The 21,185-nt window shown below is 34.6% G+C and overlaps 1 protein-coding gene across 3 annotated transcripts in view; it reads left to right on the top strand.

Moving 5' to 3' along the window:
• Positions 1-21,185, top strand: part of Rhp (GTP-Rho-binding protein rhophilin) — a 126,011-nt gene that overhangs the window by 44,487 nt on the left and 60,339 nt on the right. The window contains exon 1 of one of the 3 annotated variants that reach the window (XM_076129087.1): positions 5,567-5,751. The exons of the other annotated variants lie outside the window; for them this stretch is intronic. Within the exon in view, the coding sequence (XP_075985202.1) occupies positions 5,728-5,751 (24 nt within the window). The 5' untranslated portion in view covers positions 5,567-5,727. Of the gene's footprint in view, positions 1-5,566; positions 5,752-21,185 lie in introns of those variants that run through there. 3 annotated transcript variants of the gene reach the window in all.

Genomic DNA, 21,185 nt, shown 5'->3' with positions numbered 1-21,185 from the left:
TGCACAGCATACCATAGGAACAGATGAATTAATTAAATGAATCAGGACATTATGTCACGCAATTGGCATCAACACGATATATCAATTTATGTGACAATATTTTCCAATTAAAAGCTTCACAAGAGCCTGCCCAAAACTTTATTTTATTTGTATTCAGAAATTAATAGCAGTGCGCGTCAAAACTGGCTTTAGCGTATGTTATTTACCGTTCCCTGCCCATGACATCTATAAAACATAAAGCACTCATCTGTCGCAACAAATACCTTCGCATAATATAACACCGTCAGATGCAATACCAACAGGCTAGTACGCGCCATTCTGGTTTGTTCGTCTGAATATAGCCACAAGGGATTACGAGAAACGCTAAAATAACAAATAGAGACGAGACGTAACAAAAAAGTGTGGGTGATTGAAACGTAACAACGATGGTTTACTTCGCGTTACGTATTGTCACTACTAGTGCGGCCAGTGGTCGTGGGCTCAATTTCAGTTTTGGGTCTGGTTGTACTTAGTGTTTGATTATTTTGTAAAAGTCACCGCGACATAGGGGCCATTATAGGGCAGTCTTGCCTTTTTTTAAATAATCGAATTGGTCAGCCTGTCTGTGACCACGGTCAATGTAATTCAGTCGGAACGTCGGGAAAACAAATAAGTATCCTAAGTTTTAATTTCCAATCGCATTTAAGACCCATTACATCATATCATTTGGAATGTACGTTTAACGAAAAATTACAGAGACGTGAAAAGGGCGAAATCCCTACAATCCGTCACCATTCCACATCTCTTTCATGATTCGCCTTTCCCAGCCTGTAGCTACACTCAAACGTAAACTAAAATGTCACGTACCCATCAGCAAATAAACCTGTATGTTCATCGAGTGCCGATCCCACATTCTTCATCCGAAATGCCTCGCTCTCAGACACGAGGTCGGCGCGAGGTCGGACGCTCCATGATAATTGTTATTTACTTATGTTGTTTCATATGTTTTGTAATAACTGTTTATTTGTTATAAGAATGTTTTTTTTAATAATGCAGTTGTCATCGATCACGGAAAAGTTTGAGATGCAAATTGCAATTAAAAGTCCTGGTCTAGATGCATCATGCAGAATGCATGTAATTACAAAATTAACCTAACTCAGACACTTCTGACCTCATTTAAAGGCAAAGTAAAAGTTCTCTGCTTTACTCAAAAAAAGTTTACTAAGTGACTTCTTCTTTTGCTTGTCTGTATCCTTAATTGCGTAGAGACGGACAATATATTTTCTCTCAAAAACCTACTGTAAAGAGAATTACGATGTTTCTTCTTCAAATCTTTACGGGAATCTTACGTTTCCTTACCACTTTTCAGCAAAACGTGACCCTTGAGTATGCGGTTAATGGTATTAAAATCTGGGATATAGGCGGGGTCGGGACTGGGAACCATTACAGCTGAGGAGAAGAAGTTGATATAGGCTACAATAAAGTGCCTCGGGTAAGCCTGGATCGCATGCCCAAATGTCACTATTCTATGATAAGACAGATCCATATATAGAGACATCGCTTAGCAATTTTTGCAAAGTTATTTTATAATATTTAGAGAAACGACATTGAATAACAATATAAATCATTTTTCAGTACGCTACTGTATACTACCCAAAGAAAGTACACTACACTCGAAAGAACCGAACAAAACTATTTAATCTATGTTAAAATTAAATTCTAGTAAGATTCTAGGTCTGTTGAACAAACATGACTAACCAAACTACCGGAAGAATTGCATTCTGTACAAAACAAACATACTTAAACTAGTACACTTTACACTCACATTTTCACTTATTCACGGCGAATTACTACGAAATATCAGAATTAAATAGTAAACCGTAAAGTTAACTAAAAATAAACATCTCGTTTATTTCGACAAAGTACCGGTTTTAACTATTTTTATTTTGTACCGGTTTTTGTGTTTGAAATTGTTTATAATCTTTTTAAGATAAATGTAAAATGTATGAATGATGAATCTAGAATAATAAATTAAATTTACTGTGTGTGGAAGTAAATGGAATCGCCGGGAGGTGACTCCTTAGAAAGGCATACACTAATTGTATCGGAGATGTCTTATAGAATGGTCAGGTGAGTCGTTCTCGTAACATTACCGGCGGTCCTGTGTGACAAAATGTTTCGATGTGAATAAAACAAGGGAAGCCTACTCTTTAGTAAAAAGGCGTAATTTTATGTACATAAATATTTATGTTCTTAAACACAAATCTGCTGTGTGCTTATAATTATTTTCTCCGACATAAAAGCAATCTATCGCAACACAACTTCATTTAAATCGGTTCAGCGGTAATCGTAAAAGCGTGACAGACAGACAGTTACTTTCGCTTTTATAATAATTATAAATTATCTCTCTTCGGTATGGGAAGGACTGCTGAGGTCTCAGTTCGAACCCCGGATTGGGTAAATGTTGTTCGACGTTGACGTCTATCTTATAAGATCAAATATTTAGAACTAGCTTTTACCCGCGACTTCCCATGGGAATGCGTCATTTTCCCGGGTATCAAAATATCTCTATACCAGATTTCATGCAAATTGGTTCAGAAGTTTAGGCGTGATTGAGTAACAGACAGACAGACAGACAGAGTTACTTTCGCATTTATAATATTAGTATGGAAGTATGGATGGTGAATCGCGTGTGTCATACACCTCTGCCTACACTTGAAGTATAAAAGGCGTAATGTTAGAAGCATTGTGTATGAATTTAATAAGCAGTTATTATTCTAAGTCATTGATTACTGCACGTAACAAATATTTGTACGGTGACCTACAAAATAGATAGTTGTTTTGACTCTGGTCGTACTTTGTTAGTTTAGTCTTTAATTATGACGGTTCGTGCAGGGCAATGATAGATAAGTAGAGGTCATCAAGTGCAACAAATGTTAAGAATTTAGTTCCCACGCTAACCAAAATATGTTTTTTTTTATTTTAATTGATGGGATAGCCGAATGGCTAGTGAGACTAATGAATAGTATGGAGAAGATCTTTGTCCAGAAATCTATACTCTATACTAATATAATACTTATAATACTTAATATAATAAAGCTGAAGAGTTTGTTTGTTTGTTTGTTTGTTTGTTTGTTTGTTTGTTTGAACGCGCTAATCTCAGGAACTACTGGTCCGATTTGAAAAATTCTTTCAGTGTTAGATAGCCCATTTATCGAGGAAGGTTATAGGCTATATATCATCACGCTACTACCAATAGGAGCAGAGTACGGGTGAAAAATGTTACAAAAACGGGGACAATTTTGACCCATTCTCTCTTATGTGACGCAAGCGAAGTTGCGCGGGTCAGCTAGTCAAAAATATGGAGATCTTTGCCCAGAAGTATATACAGGACTATAAAGTTAAAGAAAAAAAAAATCTGGTGATTTTTTCCCGTTTGTCTGGTCGTAAGCATTCAAGATACCAAAAAAATTGGCATTGAAAAAAAGCAACCTTAAAATATTTTTTTATTTATTTATTTCATTTGATGCTGTGTTATTGGCGAAATTAGGCGAAAGAAAAAAGATAACAAAACCGTATTTGTAACTGACTCTTTTAATACCTACCTTACTTAGTAATGATTGCCCATCTATGTATTGACATCACCAAACATTGGTTCACTTTGCAATTCGTTTAACCGCCTGGTTAATGCAACTGTCTGTGTAAACCCCAGTGATTAAACTCAAGAAAAAGTCAAAAAGAAATTATAAAGATCTATTTACAAGACTAATGACCTAGAATCAATTTCATTCGATTGTCACCATTTAAAATGAAGTCTATAACAAAGTTAGTTTTTCGAAAACTCAATTAATCTGTTTCATTTCTTTCCTACATATTTAATAGAGCATATCGCTGTTGCAAAAAGCGTAACATAAAATATTTGAAAGTAATCATAACGCCTGACACAATTGTCGATGCAATATGTGACAATATGCCGACGTAATATGATTGCTATTATGTATTGCGCAGGCGTTATGAAAAGTTACGTTTGTTTTTTCATTACAATGTTCATTTCAATACTAATAAATGAATAAATGACTAATGTAATAAATGCATTGTGAGATGAATTAGTTTTTAGATAATTGTATTTATTTATATTAATTAGGTAAGAATGAGTAACTTGTAACAACATAAATGCGCGTGCGAGAATATGATAAATTGCTATGCGTGTAAAAAAGTATTTTATAAGCGCATCTCACGAACGAAATACTTATGATTTAACTTACCTGTATAATTAGTTATATGATCAGCAGCGTAATTATTACCAGTATATCTATAATCTAGCTTTCTTGTCTGTATTTTTTGTTTTCTAATGAGTTTACGATACACTCGCAAACTTGTACAGATAGCGCCTACAAAAATTAATTAGCAAAGTGTGTAACCAAATTGTTTAAGTTTTATCAGGCACTAGTGTGTAAGTACTTTGTTTACTTTAGGCGCTTTTAGCAATTCCTGCCGAATCAATATGCAAACTATGCATTATGCAGTAATTTTGGGTCAGATGTTGCTTAGTAGTGTCGTAAAAGGACAGTCTTATGTTATTTTCAAGTACAGCAGCGATTAAGTATTAGTCCTAAAGATGATTCTTTCCTAAAAACCTTTCTAAAACATTTATAGTAACTTTTGCAAGGGACCAAAATTGCCTTTAATCAAGTGTTGCTGAAGATTCTTATCCACAACTGCGTGCTACAAATCATGCGAATCATAATAGCTCTAGCATCTATAAGCACACAATAGCAATATCTGGCGGCACCTCGATCGACAAGGTGCATGGTGTACCGTTACGCGCCACTCGGCCCGAAGTCTGCGGTGTTTGCCAACCACTCGCCGATCACTTCCGTATACACGCGCATCCTCTTAAGGCAAAGACTCTAAAGTTTCGTACCAAGACGTGTTCAATTCTCGATGAGATTAGGTCTTAGAAGAAAAGCTGATGATTTTGTTGAAAAATGTAAAGTCAAAATATATCATCATCATCATTGGCCTGAATACATCTATTGCAGATGATTAAGGTGGCGTCAGGTAGAATTAGTGCACAAAATGTATCAGACTAGCCTTCTTTCTGCCTTTTTTCTGGCTGGTGGCTTCCAGTCTCACAGCATGTTACTGGTTACCAGTATTTTACATGGACCTATCGGACCTCCACAAGTTCTACAACCCAGTAACCTGGGTTATATAACACGATACCCTTCGGTAAGACTTTCAAGCTTCTGACTACTGTTAACGACTGCCAAAGATCTCAAAGATCTTTGGCAGTCGTTACAACTTTAATGATTTTTCTGGAGCCCCTATACTCACGAAAATAGGAAACCACTTAACCGATTAGAACAATGCTTGTTTGAACAGATTTTCAAAAAAACAACACATGCCGCAACACGCACGCCTCAAAAATCATTTCTTAATAATTTCCAAACAAATAATTGCATATCCCGATATATTTCACCAAAAACAATTTAATAATTAATCCATATTTGTCTTCAAATTGCACAAGACTTGAAGCTTTGCCTTAATGTTCGGCGCATGTCGTGGCCAAGCGCATGCCGTGCTGCGCGCGCGCATTCTCTCTCTAACCGCGGCACAGTGCACACGTGCGGATCAAAATATATAAAAAATAATATCGAAAACAGTGAAGTGAAGTGAGTGATAAGTGAAAGAAAATGTGGTTTTCTCTCTTGTTATTTATTTAGTGAATTTTAACGTGACACTGAAATGAAGACCGTGGACATTTTAGAGGTAATTTTTATAGAACATTTCAATTTTAATTTGCTATGTGAATTGGGCAGTAGTGGATACAACTGATCAATTTCTATGTGCACAACAGAGTATACGACTGACTGGAAAGCTCTAGGTTCGATTACCAGGTCGGATCTAAAGGACGGACTATAAGTTTTTTTGATAGGGCGGTCGTGTATAAAACCTACTGACTACGAGAAACTAGGTTTGGTACCCAGGTCGGACAATACGTTTTTTTGGATAGGTCGTGTATAATTCTGACTACAAGGTTCTGGATTCGATTACCGAGTCAGACTAAGTGCTATAAGTTTTTTTCTAATTTATATTCTCAATAATATTCCGGAGTTTGGTAACGTGCCCGGTTAATGGCAATAGGCTCGCTCCCTATAACATGGGACTAATATAGTAAACAGCGAAACTTGACTGTATTGCAACGCTTCTAGGCATAACAGCGTAGAAATATTTTACGCACGGTTTCACGGCTATTTGTTCAGTGAAATATTTAAATGATATCGCATATTTGTGTTGATATAAGACGTTGCCAATTAACTTGGTTGATTAAACGGTTCGGCGGCGAGTAGGAATTCTTTACTGTTTTATGATATGTCACTTTCAAAATTGCAAACAAAAAACTAATGATGTGTTGTAAATCTTTTATACTTATTGAGTGGAAAAACTTGAGTAAGATTAACTTTACTTTTACACATTATAAACATCATCTATAAAATAAATAACATAATATTATTGGACAACTCACACACGGTCATTTGATTCCAAACTAAGCAGAGCTTATACTATGGTAACCATACTTATATACTTCTAAATATATACTTATACAGGGTGTCCCAAAACTCAACGATAATCCGAGACAGGATGAAAGGCCAAGTCATACCGGTTCTAGGAAAAATAAAAAAAAAATTCCATATCACTTAGTTCAGCAATAATAGACACTTTTCAAAAAAGTTGAAATTCCACACCATTGGTCGCATTTTCAAGTCCTGTGATCACCAATGTCACAATTTCGCTGTGTTTTTTTGAATTTCGTGATCTTAATTAAATATGCTATTAATCGTATAACAAATTAATGCACAAAACATTGTTAATTTAATAAAAAAAGTTAAGTTTTAGTGAGTCATCTTTCACAAAAATATCGTTAGTCAACTTTGACGCTTCATACTGAAAAAAAAATGTACTACACTACCCTTGGCAAGTTATTTCAAAAGTTGGCGCATTTAATCAAGATTTCAAAATAGTATAACACTTGCCACTTTTCTTGCCATTAACAAATGTTAGTTTTATTTGAACGAAGAGTATCCTCGCAAATGGATCGGCCGTGTGGTACAATTTTATGGCATCCTCGTTCCCGCGATCTAAATCCAGTAAATATTTTTTACTGGGAATGCATAAAAGAAAAAGTTTATTCGAAATCAATACAAAATTTATCAGAACTTTGCCAGAAAATTGACACAGCGTCAGAAGAAATAAATGCAAGGAATTTTGCTTGACTGGTGAAAAAATCTTTTGTACGCCGTTGCAGAGACTGTATTTAATTTATTATTGTATTCAAAAAAACACAGCGAAATTGTGACATTGGTGATCACAGGACTTGAAAATGCGACCAAGGGTGTGGAATTTCAACTTTTTTGAAAAGTGTCTATTATTGCTGAACTAAGTGATATGGATTTTTTTTTTCTATTTTTCCTAGAACCGGTATGACTTGGCCTTTCATCCTGTCTCGGATTATCGTTGAGTTTTGGAACACCCTGTATAGATAAATTGACAACCAGGCTCAGAACAAATACAAATAGAATGTTATTTATGTACAATACACACTTTATTTTGAAGCTGTGTCAAATTTTGCTGATTAGTGTAACTTCTAACAATTTTATTTAAAGCTTTAGGGATTAATGAAAATGTACATTTATGAGAATACTTGTTGAAATCCTTTTAATATAATATTGTACACATAGCACAATAAAATTAAACACATTTTGCTGAAGTTTCGCTAAACCTAAGTTGTTTGTCATAAACTCATAAAGCTTGGGTACATATCTAACTACATTATCATACGTAGCAACTCGTTTTGCTTTTATTCCCATTACTGTCCCGCTGCTGGGCAAGGATCTCCTCCCAAACTAGGGGAGGGGTTAGGCCTAGAGTCTACCACGCTGGCCAGGTGCAGGTTGGGAACTTTACATGCCCTTAATAATAATTTGACTCTGACGGAAATATCGTAATAGTATTATTTAATCTAAATTACTTTAAACTAAATTTCTTCTAACAAATATTTCTTCACTCTCTTTTTCCTCAATACGCTACAACAAGTCTTATAAATCAAAGTTCAACTGAAACATTCAAAATAACACAAAACTCATCAGAAAGCCTAGCACTTTCATCCGGATCGACTCGTTTATTTATGAAACAAGTGCCATTCATTGATGTTAACTTTCACGACGCGAACAAATAAAATGTTACTTTACTGCACTTAGTGCTTATACTTTCAAACATATGTATTTTATGTGTTTTGTCTCGCCGAAGAAGGTATTGTGCAGTGGTTAAAGTGATCGCTTGGAGGTCGTGAGTTCGATTTGTCTTGTAAAGGCGAACGGCAGGTTTATATGAAGAATACGTACAGCTTATAAAATGTCATGTTTAGGTTTACTTTTTGTTTTAATTGGTAGCTAATATGATAGACAAGCTTATTTTAAAATTCTTATATTTTTAAAAGTTGGGAGGTAAAAGTTATGTCCATTTTTAGAAGCCCCGATAGTTCGCTAAATTGCTCAGATGCTGTCAAAACCACAATCCAAAACAACAGCAAATTAGCGGATGCGCAGACGTCAGACGAAAAGTGTCGTCTCATGAGATTTTCTTTTTCTTTAGTTGTCAACAAATATAAGCCATAGAGCAAAAATATTATTTAAATAAACAAATACTTTCTAATTAATCCGGACTTCTAAAAATAATACTCCCAAATAAAAAAAGTGACTTAGTCCCCTTAATAAGTGGTACAAATTCTGTTACGAAACAACACAAATTTTAAGCTGTACGAAATCTGCCGATCTCCTTTCATTTAGACAATTTTTTATGTATTTTGAGTTACTGAAGAATGGGGTGTGCAGTGGTGAGGGTAGTAAGTAGTAGGTGGGAAAGTCTCGGGTTTGATGTCTCGGTAAAAATAGGACGTTATTAGTCTTGAGCTGATTTTTATATATTTTATGCTACTGAATAATCGATTGTGCTGTGATTACAGTGGTCGGTAGGAGGTCCCGGGTTTGATTCTAATACACGAGGTAATTAGCTTGTTGTTATATTTATTAGCTTATTATATTTTCATTTGTAAACATGCTCTGCGTTATTTAAGTGTACGGTGAAGTTGGTAGTCGTTAGTTAATTTTTTATTCCTCCAAGAAGTTACGAAAAGACTCAAAAGTTTTTGGTTTTCTAACGATATTTTCCCTCACAGTCAGAACATTATCTCTATAATTACATATTTCAGAATCACGTATGGTTCTATGACCTCGCTTAACATTAATCACAGTTTCACAAACAATTTCCCAACATAGAAATCCAATCAATAATTAGGGCTAACGGGCTAATAAGTGATATCCTTTATAATTCCTAGAACGAAAATAAGGTAACTCACTCGTAATTCCGTAATTATTTTAATAGTTAACACAACTTACGATCGATGTTCCTTTAAAACATCACTTTATTGAACAACTAATGTAAACGCCTAGGGTATGAAGAGAAACTACGAAAAAAATACTTTCAGATACACTAACTACTGTAAAGAAAATATTTAGATTTTTACTAAAAACAAACAAAAAGTTACTTTATCTTTTCAAAAATAGGGAAGAATATTGTTGTTTTTTTATTTACTAACTAGAAAGGACTTTAATACATAAATAACACGGAAATGTATACATAGAACCAATTTTGTGTGAAATGAATGGCCTATTATGGACATCGCGTTAACTTCCAAGTATCATACTTCAGTTGATATCGATACATTCATGCGTTACCAGGAAAGAAAGGTTACAATGTATTTATAACTCTTTTTAAATTGGCTTTAGCACTTATTTTGACTTTTTTAAAATAGGGTCTTCCATCGTTTCTCTTACCACATAGCCGGTTGCACTCACCGATCGGTAATCTATCTGTGGGTTAAGCAAACCTTGGCACGGTCATTCTAAAGATGGGTGACCGCATAGTGGTATTTGAACTGGGTGTCTCCGTGCTTCGGAGGGCTCGTAAAAAGTCGGTCCCGGTTGTTGTCAATAAAGATAACAGTCGTTAAGCCACGTCAAAGGCCATCGGCTTGAACAACTTTGACTCTAGGTTGACCATTAACTATACGATAAAAAGAAGAAGACCATATTATTGACATTTTGTCTACATCGCTGATTGTTGGCAGATCCTCGCATTATCAATTATTGTATCAACGACATTTTAAATCTTTTGACAGTTAAAAGAGTGGCGTGAGTTTGATGCTAGCTCTTTTCATAAGGCTCTATCCTCTTTCCCAGCTAGTGGTAGATTCAGTAATTGTAACCACTATCATAAGTGTCAACATTTAACTAAAACTAATAGAGTAGCCTTTGATTTTGGGATAAAGGAGGGGTTTGGATATAAATCGGTAGTTTATTTAAAAGTATTAAAGAGAACACGAACCAAGTATTTTTTATAAACACGAGAGAAACAGCAAGACACAGCTAGTTAAAATAGATAGTTATAATCCTAATAGACGCAGAAATGTCAAGCATTTAGCACCAGTTTACCAATAGTCGTGAGTTATGTTGCCGAACTAAGCAATATCCGTTCAAATGAACCGGCAGAATATGAGCGGATGCTTAGAATATTGACAAATATGCCCACAACTTGGTTCTTAGGACATTCTAGTTGGTAAATGTGGGCGCGGTTGCCACTCCTGTGTAGGCCTTTTGAGGAATTAACGATAATACACTAATTCTACCTGACGCCACCTTGATTATCTGTAATCAAATTAAAATCATTTATTTCAGACTTCTGCCCATAGATAAATACCTAAACCAGTGCCTCGATTCTCTACTACTATCGACTACCGACAACCGAACTGTCATCGAGAAATTTTGTATGAAAATCTGATCAGCGCCTTTGACGGGTGTCGTAGGAAACATTTTGGCAGTACATTCTAAATGTCAAAATTTCGATAGCCAGCCGGTTGTCGGTACTCGATAGTTGTACAGAATCGAGGTAATATATAATACATATCAATATAAACTAATAGTAATAGAGGTTGCTCGCGACTTCATTCGCGTAGACTTTAGTTATCCCGTTTCACAACATTTTTAATTGCTGCTCCACTCTTACTAGAAATAGTGTGATGTTATAGCCATTATTCAATAACTATAAGTCCTATATAGTATTTATAGCCTTCGTCAATAAATTGACTAATTAGCACAAAAATATTATTTTAATTCTAAGTTTCTGAGATTAGCTGAAAACGTAAAAGAACATTTTGTACTAAAAAAAAACAGTTTAACATATTATTCTGTAAAGGCATTACAGTCCCGATCATCCAATATTTATCATATTTCTTTCCGATCTAATACATTATTTTAACTGCCAGTCGACCGCAACGGAGAATACATTTTTATCCAAAACTCAAAAACTACAACCTAGCCTTCTACTACAAAACACATGTAGCCACACAGATCATAAATCCACCGCTCTAGTTCCACATCCTCGTCCACTGAGCTGTCAGTATGACATCGTATCAGATGACCATATCGTTTATTGAAGCGTTTTTATCAGAGACGGTTTACGACCACTGCGTCCGGACTACATGCAACAATTTAGATGTGGTTGGGAAAAAATGTGTTTTATGTGAAGTTTAAGGAGACTGCCTCTTGCGCAGTCGGTAGGGTATACGACTGCGGATGGTGAAGTCTTGCGTTTGATTCCCGGTTCACGCAGAGTACTATTGGTGTTTGCGAATTTATATTGGAATATTTCTCAATAGCAGTCCGGTGTTATGACTAACGTGCCCCGAATATAGTAATAGACTTAGCCCTTACATGGGACAAATTTTTTTATTTATTTTATTTCAACTTCTTTTACAAAGTTGTATAAAGGCGGACTTAATGCCAAAGGCATTTTCTGCCAATCTACCTTGGGGTGAACAAAGATAGGAGATACATCCACCTTCATACGTGGATGTTCTTTTACGAGGATAAACCTCAGCCTACACGGTTTAACATTCGTGATATTATGTTATATGTATGTATAATTGAATACATATATGTTCAGTATTTAGTAACATACGGACTAGTTCAAAAATAATATAACTAATAAATATTTTAAATCGTTTGTATATTAAATTAAACGACTTCTCCCGTCTATAACTACGCAAAAAGTAGTTGATTGCTTTTACCAGTCAGTAAATTATAAAAAGCGAGTGTTTGATATACGCTCATTGGCTCCCACTCTTGCATTCTTGACCCCCTGCCGTTTCTTATATACACTGTACATTTTACGACTGATACAGCCTTTAAAAAACTTCCTTGCAATTTACTATCAATATAATTATAACAGTCATATTTTCTATAACTTATTTAAGGCATTTCGTGCTAAAATCCAAGCTTCGCCTAACTTAGAGTCAAATGACTGAATGTCAAACTCTCTCCACAAACTAAAATTTTTAAGTGCTTCTAAATAATCTTATCTAATATTAAAATTGCTTACTTCACCAATTACTACTTTATTTATTTATCGCATGGTCAGCTTAATGCCAAAGTACTTTAAGCCGCTTGACATGGCTTTACCACAGTTTACTTATAACACAATAACTACCGTTACCTTTACCGTGCCCTCCGAAGTACTAAAACGCTAAACAACATAAGCGGCCATCTTTTAAAACAGCTTGCTATATAACACACTAGCTGACCCGCGCAACTTCGCTTTCGTCACATAAGAGAGACATAATTTTTAACATTTTTCACTGGTACTCTGCTCTTATTGGTCGTAGCGTGATGATATATAGCCTATAGCCTTCCTCAATAAATGGGCTATCAAACACTGAAATATTTTTCAAATCGGACCAGTAGTTCCTGAGATTAGCGCGTTCAAACAAACAAACAAACAAACAAAGAAACAAACAAACTCTTCAGCTTTATAATATTAGTATAGATAAATACAAATAAAACTAAACGGGAGCATTAAAAAGTAATTCTCCACAAATCTGTCCGCGATAGAGCTATAAACGTTTTATATTACTGTATAGTGTATATAGACAGTTGTTATGTATAGTTATAGTATGTAACATTGTAGACAGGACAGCGTATGTTTCCTGTCTATATAAATAACGACGACTCGCCACTCAGGTGTAGTAGAGTCGATGTTAGGCTAAATAACTTATTCAAAAAAATATTAGTTCGGAGAAAAAGTATTTTCGCATTATAGTATGTATGAACTTGTAATAAAATATTTTCTCTGCACAAAAAAGCTCGATATTTGGGTACCTCACGAGCTCACTAAAAGATACATAATGAACCGAGTACTCCTTTGTGATTCTTGAAGCCAAAGAGATTTTATTACAAGTTCATACATACTATAATGCGAAAAGACTTTTTCCCCGACCTAATACATGAAGTTATGAAAGGCTTATGAAGTGTTTTGTTTATTTCACTCTTTAGCGAAACGAAAAAGAGAAAACATATTATAGTAGCTTTTTAACTAAAATAAGTTTATAGTATGTTAATGAATAAGAGGGTAAGTGTTCAAATATGTATGTGCACAATATATATTATGTATATAGAAGTGTTCAGAACAAAACATAATGTATGAACAAGTAATAATAATAAACAAGTCATTTCATTGTAACGATGTTACAAGATGGATCGCTTACAAAGTTCCGTGTAATATTGTATAGACAATATAGACTTGTAAGACATGACAGTTTCTTCTACCGGTATATAAACACGTAACTACTTCACTTATACATAACTTAATTATGTATCATAAATAACTAGCGACCGCTCGCGACTATGTCCGCATGGACTTTAGTTTTCACAATATTTTTTCATAGCGTTCTGTCCACTCATATAAATCATAGCGTGACATATAGGCTTTATATGTAGCCTATAGTTTTCCACAATAAATAAACTATTCAACACAAAAAAAAATTGTTCGAATTACCTGAAATTACACAGTTCAAAGAAACTTAATTTAAAATTGAAGATACGATTTCAAATCCGTGTAAATTACTTTTTTTTGACGTTAAAAATCTACGTGTGATTTTTACACTTATACTCAAGTTTTTGTAATACATATAGCTCAATATTTTAAAGGGTATGAACTGAAGAAGATTTTCGTCAAGTTAAAAAATTGCCTGGACTAATTACCAATGAGAGAATTTCTAAAAACATCAGCCAAAACCAGACAGCATTTTTTTTAAAAAAAATAAAGACAATCTTATGACGCCGAGAATTTTCGTGGGATAAAGACTTGCAAATAAAATGACACAGGACAAAATCCTTTTTTATCCCGAGCAATCTTTTCACGCGGACACAGTCACAAACAGAAGCAAGTAGTACCAGACATGTCAGTGTTTTCTACCGGTATATAGCAACGTAACAACTTTAATACATAACTTTATTATGTATTATAACTAATTATGTGTAGTTCGTGACTACACACAATGTAGACGCGCTGTCACATAGTACTGGTGTAACAAGTCACTGTTTTTATCTAGGAACTGAAAATATGTTACTTTGTGTGATTTAGGGATCTTTAATAAATGTACGATGAATATGGTTCCTATTTATTAATTATATTGGGTTTTTTATATACTAATATAGTAGAATAAGGAGACAGGATTAAGTAATAATAATAATTTTGCACAAAATATTTGGTATGGGAATAAGAGGAAACCTCTTCAGGTGGTTCACGTCTTACGTGGAAAATAGGTGTCAGACTGTGGTGTTGAGTGGATACACATCAAGGTCGTTTCACGTTACTTCTGGTGTTCCCCAGGGATCATTACTCGGCCCTCTTTTGTTTAATATATTTATTAATGACATTGGCTCATGTTTTGTGCATTCAAAAATACTCCTTTACGCCGATGACATGAAGATAATTAAACAAATCAGAGGTGCTGAGGACGCTGCTCTTTTACAAGAGGATCTGGAACGTTTTGAAACGTACTGCCATCTCAATAGCCTTGACTTAAATATATCTAAGTGTTATATTTGTTCATTTACTCGAAAACCTAATCCTATCACATATAACTACACTCTTAAAAAAACACCGATATGTAGAGTAAGCCAAATAAAAGATCTAGGCGTTACATTTGACTCGAAACTTATATTTGACGTTCATATAGAGAATATAGTTAAAAGGGCTGCGAAAGCGCTTGGATTTATTTGCCGAATCTCGTCCGAATTCAAAAGCCTTAAGACCATCAAAATTCTGTACTGCTCCTTGGTTCGCAGTCACCTCGAGTATGCTTCCCAAGTATGGAATCCCCAATACGATATTCGGTAGATATACGATATAATCTATATCAACCGAATGGAGAGCATTCAAAGAAAATTTGCAAGATACATACAATATCGTTCAAATTGCTATCTGCCTAATTATATAACTCGCTGTAAGAAATTTCATTTACTACCTCTTCATGAACGGCGTAAAATAGCTGATCTATCATTTCTGTTAAATATCACAAATGGTACTGTCGACGTAGCAGAATTTGTGAGCAAAATTGGCCTGCGCATTCCATCTGCATTCTTACGCAGGTCCCATCTGTTACACATACCTGCGGCGAGTACTAACTACAGGCAGAACTCATACCTAGTAAGAGCGAGCCGAATGTACAACGAGATGTGCCAGGATGTAGATATCGATCTATTTACCACAAATGTATCCAAATTGAAAAATATTTGTTGTCAACGATTTTTCAGTTAATACTTATTTTATTTATATATACCTACATATTATTACATATATACATATTTAATTCAACATACCTAATACTAATTGTCTCATTACATTTTTATTTTATATATCTTTGTGTGTCAAACGTTGATTAGTTAGTAAGTACATTATATTGTGTTGTGTGTTACTAGTGAAAACTTGTAATTGGCCTTATTTAATGTTTTAAATTGGTGTACTCTTACTGTCTAGCTGTGAGTTTTCCTTTGAATAATAAAATAAAATAAAATAAAAATAAAATAATGTCCTTGTCGACATCCGGCTGCGGCGGTCAGTTTCATTACAACTGGCCAGCGATGCAGGACTCTTTTTATAGTGTCCAAGTGTGTGCACATCACACAGGTACACTCCCTATTCCTTCACTCTCATAAATAAATAAATATAATTGGACAACTCACACAAGGTCATTTGATACCAAACTAAGCATAGTCCCGTGAGACGGATGACCGACACGACCAATGAAAGATCAGGCGCACGACCGACGGCTTTACGTGCTCTCCAAGGCACGGAGGTCTACAACCTCAACTTCCTGACTCCGGGCAATCTCGTAAAAATTCTTAACAGAAAATCTCAGAATATACTTTTTGGCTCCAAAATTCGAACCCGAGACCTCTTGCGCGGCAGTCGTATATACTACCGACTGCGTCACAGAGATCTATGTAATGGCCTCGCTAAAGATTGCTTAACCCACAAATCTTTTATGAGTGAGCGCGATATAGACTGGCTATGAGTGTCTCGTCAACTGCCACTTAAAGTCCATCTTGCCTAAGTATTACTTAATACAGTGGAAGTCTCCATACGTTTCCTTATTCCACAGGTCGACGCTCCCCGATCTGTTGCATAATAATGTCCCTCTAACCTAGGGCTAGCAACAGTGGAGATGTCGTTTGATATTGAAATAGGATAAACTATGTAGTTAGTTATCAAGTTGTTATTGGCGTTTATGATTTATACTTTTAATATTTATAAAATATTTTATACTAGCTGACAACGCAACTTCGCTTGCGTCCAATAAGAGAGAATTGGTGAAATTTTCCCCCGTTTTTGTAACATTAATTACAGGTATTCTGCTCTTTTTGGTCGCAGCGTGATGATATATAGCCTATGTCCTTTCTCGGGTATCAAAATATCTCCATACCAAATTTCATGCAAATTGGTTCAGTAGTTTAGGCGTGATTGAGTAGCAGACAGACAGACAGAGTTACTTTCGCATTTATAATATTCGTATGGATTAATGTTAAACATTCTTGTTTGCTTTAATGGACTATCTGTCATTGCTTTGCTGCTGAACTGTTGAAAAAATTGTGATATAATGTTGTATGCAGATAGTCAAAAATTTATTTTTCTCAGTATTTGAAATAAGGGGTAAGTGTTTGTATGTAAAAATAAGTCTGTGTTTCCGTCAGCTAGAGTTTGATGTTAGACCACTGGATTCCTTTCGATAAAATTTGCATGAAGGTTTTTAAAAACTATTGCTTTCTTTAAAAACAAGTGGCTGAACCTATTTCAACAACTTGATTTTTTGATTAGATGGATTTATGTATGAGAACGAATCCGCACGAATAAAACTATATCATATATAATACGGTTGCTTAGAAATGCAGGTGTCACATAATATTTATTTCTTGGAATAAATATTTATCTCTCAAAGGAAACTATATCGTTTTATTTAATGTATTGAAGATGGGAAATATAATCTATAAGATTAACTGTCTGCCATTTAGAAATCAATTGAACAGGTTTCAAATGTTATAATACTTCTACAGCAAATGAAAAATGGTTCTTTGAGAGAGCAGTTCTCACGAGTTTTAACCGTGCTGTAGGAAGGTTCATTATTTATAACAGATGCGTAAGAGTGTCTGTCCAGAAACTGCCGACCCAATTGTAATGAAATTTGTAAAGTTGGAGTCAAAAATGGGCAATAATATTTTTCAAAAAAGGTGTTGCCTATATACAAAACACGTAAACAGACCAGCACTATTCAACATGTTTTTTAGTAGTAAAAAGACTGCAGATTCCCGCCATAAGAAAAATGGTCGCATAATAAACATTACAAAAGTGCATAAATAGACAAAGTAACATTTTAGTCTTCAAAGGAAAAATACTCGCAAAATTTTCTTCACCAAACTGCATAAATCATCCAGTCACAGTAATACTTAAAATTTCCATCCAAATGCAAAAAATTACATAATATATTTTACAAAAAAAACGTAGGTATTTCATTTCCCAAAAAATACTTAAATGACACGCGAGCCACGATCATCTGATGTTAGATAATAATAAAAATACACATCTACAATACCAAATGGAAAAATACTCGCAAAAATTTTCCTTCAAAAGTAGGTGACCCTAAGAACCGGTCAGTGGTGAGTAGTCGCAAGTCTGGGATCGATTTACGAGCGCCGCGTAACGTGCACGATGTTATGACATTCCTATACGACAACATGGCGCTGATGAACGATCGTGGTAATCGATGTAGTTCTCTAGGTGACAACGTTTTGATAGGAATTTGTGAAATTTCTACCCTTTTTAACACTCACGACTTCTACTCATAATATCAGGTCGGGGAAAAGTCTTTTCGCATTATAGTTTGTATGAACTTGTAATAAAATCTCTTTGGCTTCAAGAATCACAAATGAGTACACGGTTCATTAGGTTTCTTTTAGTGAGCTCGTGAGGTACCCAAATATCGAGTTTTTTTGTGTAGAGAAAAGATTTTGTTTTAGAAGTTCATCCATATTATAATACGCAAAAAGACTTTTTCCCCGACCTAATATTATAATGCAACGGATCTTAAACGCGACTGAAAATTAAAGGTACCTTACATAATAGGATACCTTTGTTTACCTGAAAAAGAAAAACATTAATAAGATTTTGTCTTATCAAGAGGCTTACCTCAAAGAAATCATATTTACATGACATTTGTGGATTCAAAAGATCTTAAATAACATTCGACCTGCATAGTATGAATGAATAATGTAATAATATGTCTGCTGTTGGTGATCCAATAAATAAATAGTATGAAGAAATAGTCGTTCCGTTATTCTGAGTCAAAAATCAAACAAAACAAAACTCGCAACAAGACAACCTACATATATAGTCCAAAATATGAATACCAAAAGCCTACACCTAATTTTCCATTTAGCAAATACTCTTAACGCATTGAACGGACATCGAACCCGCGGCTCATTGACCAAATAACTGGTGCCCTACATAGTGGTAACTGTTAGATCATTACTTCAGATTATTGACTTCGTTTCGAAACGTCAAGTGTTAACTGAGATTGGTGTTATTTTAAACGATGTTATACTTATGACGGTAAAGTTGATGTACTTTTAAGCATTTTTTATCACAGTTATTAGGTCGGGGAAAAAGTCTATTCGCATTATAGTATGTATGAACTTGTAATAAAATCTCTTTGGCTTCAAGAATCACAAATGAGTACACAGTTCATTAGGTTTCTTTCAGTGAGCTCGTGAGGTACCCAAATGTCGAGCTTTTTTGTGTAGAGATAAGATTTTGTTACAAGTTCATACATACTATAGTGCGAAAAGACTTTTTCCCTGACCTAATATTAATCTGTGCCCATCCCACACTTGAGTAGCGTGGTGGTCTCAAGGCCTTACCCTCCTTAGTTCGGAATGAGACCCTTGCTCAGCAGTAGGACAAACATCAGTTTAAAATTATACAAATTTTGTGGGAAAAGGTCAAGTGAAAGAATCAAAACAACATTTAACATATGGCTGTGAAACATTGCGCCATACGTGCTGTCCAAAGGTTACTTGTACCATAATAAACTACTGACAAACATTTTTATGGCAATAACAAAACTTTCTTATATTGAGCTGTAGCTCTTGTTACATATAAAATAATGCACTGACTAGATCAGGGGTTCCCAACCTTTTCTTAGTCCGGGACCACTTTTATATTGTTCTTGTTAGCAGGGACCACTATGTAAGTATATTAAAATTAAAGTGTAATAATCATCCTGAAGCCCTGCCTCATTACGGGAGGAGACCCTTGCCCAGCAGTGGGACAGTAATGGGTTAAATTTATTTTATATAATCATCCTGAAAATAATAATTTGAAAACATTCGCGGACCATATTTGACCACTATTTCGGACCACTACAGTCAGATACTAAGTTAAGTTAAATTTTATTTAAAAAATAAATGGTTTAAATGATTTTCATTTGAACGGGGACATAACACTAAGTTAAACAATGTAATTAGTTAATTTCTCTCACAGATGTAACGATAACATCGTGTCAAATTAATTATTACATTATCTTGATCTTTACGCCTTTTTAACTGCTAATAGCAACGTGGTTTACTTGTGGATATAAGTAGAAAAGTAGATCATTTTATTCCACAGTTCTTTACGTATTTAAAGTATGAAAACTAATGACTTTTATGTACTGTACTGTGTTTCTGACTGCTGATTTTGAGGTCTTTAGTAAGAGTCCCAATTCTTTCAAAGTACTTATTTGTCTTTTGTTATTTACATTTGAAAATTTCTCTAAAGTAGCCTGAAGCAGCGTGCCCGTTATATGGCAGTATGCCCTCTATTACATGGGACTAACATTGTTGACAACAGAACATGGACACTTTTGTCTGGACTTTCGGGTACAACAGGCCTGATAATACATATGTGCATGTGTATGTATGACCTATGTGTAACTAGAAGATAAATACATAGGTCCAAATCTCCAAGTCTCAAATCCAAATCTATTTATGTGGCATTTTTATAAAGTTTTCTGGTTTATTCTTAATTGATTAATATTTATTTTATATCACCAACATCAAGTCACAATTGTTTAGTTTATCACCAATCTATATCAAAATGTCACTTGACAGATAATCCACGTGCAACATAATCTGGGGTTATATTTAAACAACCATACTATACCATGAGACACCTCAGATTCTCGAAGACGTGGCCTGAAAGAGAAAGGTAGTGAGTAAGAGAGCGTGACGCGCGCGCCACATTCATGGGATAAGATGACTTCAACTTGCCCTACTGGGTAATAATGTTAGTAGGCCTTAAGCTTGAGAATTATTGATTTATTGTTAATGCAGCGATTAACTTTGTAATTACGATCGAGTCTAATGAAAGTTAAAATTTGAAAAATATTATAGATATAGATGAGAATATTATGAGTTCGATCATTTGACATAAAAGTAAATTTTATTTTGGCTTACAAATGCAAGGTGTTAGTAATAGATTTGTAATTTTGTGCATATGTAGTAAGACACATAAAAAGGCATAAAACTCCTGAAAACACAGATTTTTTTACAAAACAAACAGGAATGGTATAAAAAAAATCCTTTTCGTTAAAAAACTAAGTTCATATACTTGTTTAGAGCCCTTTTTAACGTACAGAGTTCTCACAAAAATCATGAATTGTTGGACTATTTTATATAACCTTGAAAAGCAACCAATGACCCCATAACTCATAAACT

This window comes from Anticarsia gemmatalis, chromosome 22 (genome assembly GCF_050436995.1).
Source record: "Anticarsia gemmatalis isolate Benzon Research Colony breed Stoneville strain chromosome 22, ilAntGemm2 primary, whole genome shotgun sequence".
NCBI lineage: Eukaryota > Metazoa > Arthropoda > Insecta > Lepidoptera > Erebidae > Anticarsia > Anticarsia gemmatalis.
This window is presented reverse-complemented; position numbering and strand designations above follow the sequence as displayed.